At 55.8% G+C, this 1,599-nt stretch overlaps 1 protein-coding gene across 1 annotated transcript in view; it reads left to right on the top strand.

Moving 5' to 3' along the window:
- The window catches only part of LOC111823227 (sodium/hydrogen exchanger 2), a 68,898-nt gene that overhangs the window by 61,536 nt on the left and 5,763 nt on the right, over positions 1-1,599 (top strand). Inside the window, exon 2 of the mRNA XM_023743989.1 lies at positions 405-868. Coding sequence (XP_023599757.1) covers positions 461-868 — 408 coding nt within the window. The 5' untranslated portion in view covers positions 405-460. The remainder of the gene's footprint in view (positions 1-404; positions 869-1,599) is intronic.

Here is a 1,599-nt window from a genome sequence, read left to right as displayed (position 1 = left end):
TACCTATAGCGACCTACCTCTGATTTAAATTTAAAGTTGTACCTGAAAGTACTTGGTGAATAGCTTTAAGGAGAGCATCAGACTTTTACATCGGAATCTAGAAAGCCATTCTATAGCCAATTGTACTGACCTGGGAGATTGTTGTTGTTAATCCTCACCTGAGGATATTTTTCCATTGATGTTCAGAGAGAGTGGAAGAGAGGGGAGAGAGAGAGAGAAAGAAACATTGATGTAGGAGAGACACATCGATTGGTTGCCTTCTGCACACTCTCTAGCCATGAGCCAAACCGCCAGGGCCCACCTGGGGATGTTGAAATAGGCCCATTGGTTCCGTCAGAGAACCGACCTGTCTCCTCCCTGCACCTGCCTGACCCACGTCCATGTTTCCGTTTGCTTTGGAACAGGCTTCCATCTCTACCACAAGCTGCCCACCATCGTGCCCGAGAGCTGCCTCCTCATTATGGTCGGCCTTCTGCTCGGGGGCATTATCTTTGGTGTCGACGAGAAGTCGCCTCCCGCCATGAAGACAGACGTGTTCTTCTTGTACCTCCTGCCCCCCATCGTGCTGGACGCGGGCTACTTCATGCCCACCCGCCCGTTCTTCGAGAACATCGGCACCATCTTCTGGTACGCCGTGGTGGGCACGCTGTGGAACTCCATCGGCATCGGCGTGTCCTTGTTCGGCATCTGCCAGATTGAAGCCTTCGGCCTGAGCGACATCACTTTGCTGCAGAACCTGCTCTTCGGCAGTCTGATCTCCGCCGTGGACCCTGTGGCCGTGCTCGCTGTCTTCGAGAACATTCACGTCAACGAGCAGCTCTACATCCTGGTCTTCGGGGAGTCCCTGCTGAACGACGCGGTGACGGTGGTAAGTCCCTCGCGGAGTGGCACCTGTGCTGCCCAGGCCTCTCGGGCCGGATGCTCTGCTGTCTGTCCTGAAATTCTTAGTAAGAATTTATTTACTGCCAAGTATCTGTTTGCCAGTCCACAGCGCACCTGCTCTGTATCTGCCCTGGGCATGCCAATGCGCGGCCCTCCCAGCTCCCAGCGCGAGCCTGCGGGAGGCAGCCGCATTGGGGGCAGTGCCGGGGGGCAGCCGATGCCCATGGAGTGCCCCCCCTCCGGAGGTCCTTTAGTCTGTCACGTGGGCGAAGCTCAGCACACAGCTCACTTCTGGTTGACACTCAGCGAGCATTGTTCTGGGCTTCACCATTTTCCCATTAGTGGGCACTTATTCAGAAAATGCAAATTATTTTTAATTCTTATTAAATTGGGCACATAGTTTAGAGGCAGAGGCAGTTAGGGGTCCCTGTGTCAGCCACAGGGTACCGCCCACCCCCTTGCGGAGCCGCTCAGAGGGCTTCCGGCTGGTGAGGGGTGCTGTGTCCCGGCTCCGGCTGGTGAGGGGGTGCTGTGTCCCGGCTCCGGCTGGTGAGGGGTGCAGTGTCCCGGAGCGTGTCCGGGGCAGGCATGGCGGGAACGGTGAGAGGCATGGGCGTCACTGACCTGTGCGTGCGCACCTTGGGCTCGGGGCTTCATGACAACCTATGAATAGGTATTCTCCCCATTTTGCAAAAAATAAAGTTGAGATAAAGCTTA

Source organism: Myotis lucifugus, unplaced genomic scaffold, assembly GCF_000147115.1.
Source record: "Myotis lucifugus unplaced genomic scaffold, Myoluc2.0 scaffold_422, whole genome shotgun sequence".
NCBI classification, from domain to species: Eukaryota; Metazoa; Chordata; class Mammalia; order Chiroptera; family Vespertilionidae; genus Myotis; species Myotis lucifugus.
Note: the sequence above shows the minus strand (reverse complement) of the source record. Positions and strands in the feature narration are given on the sequence as shown.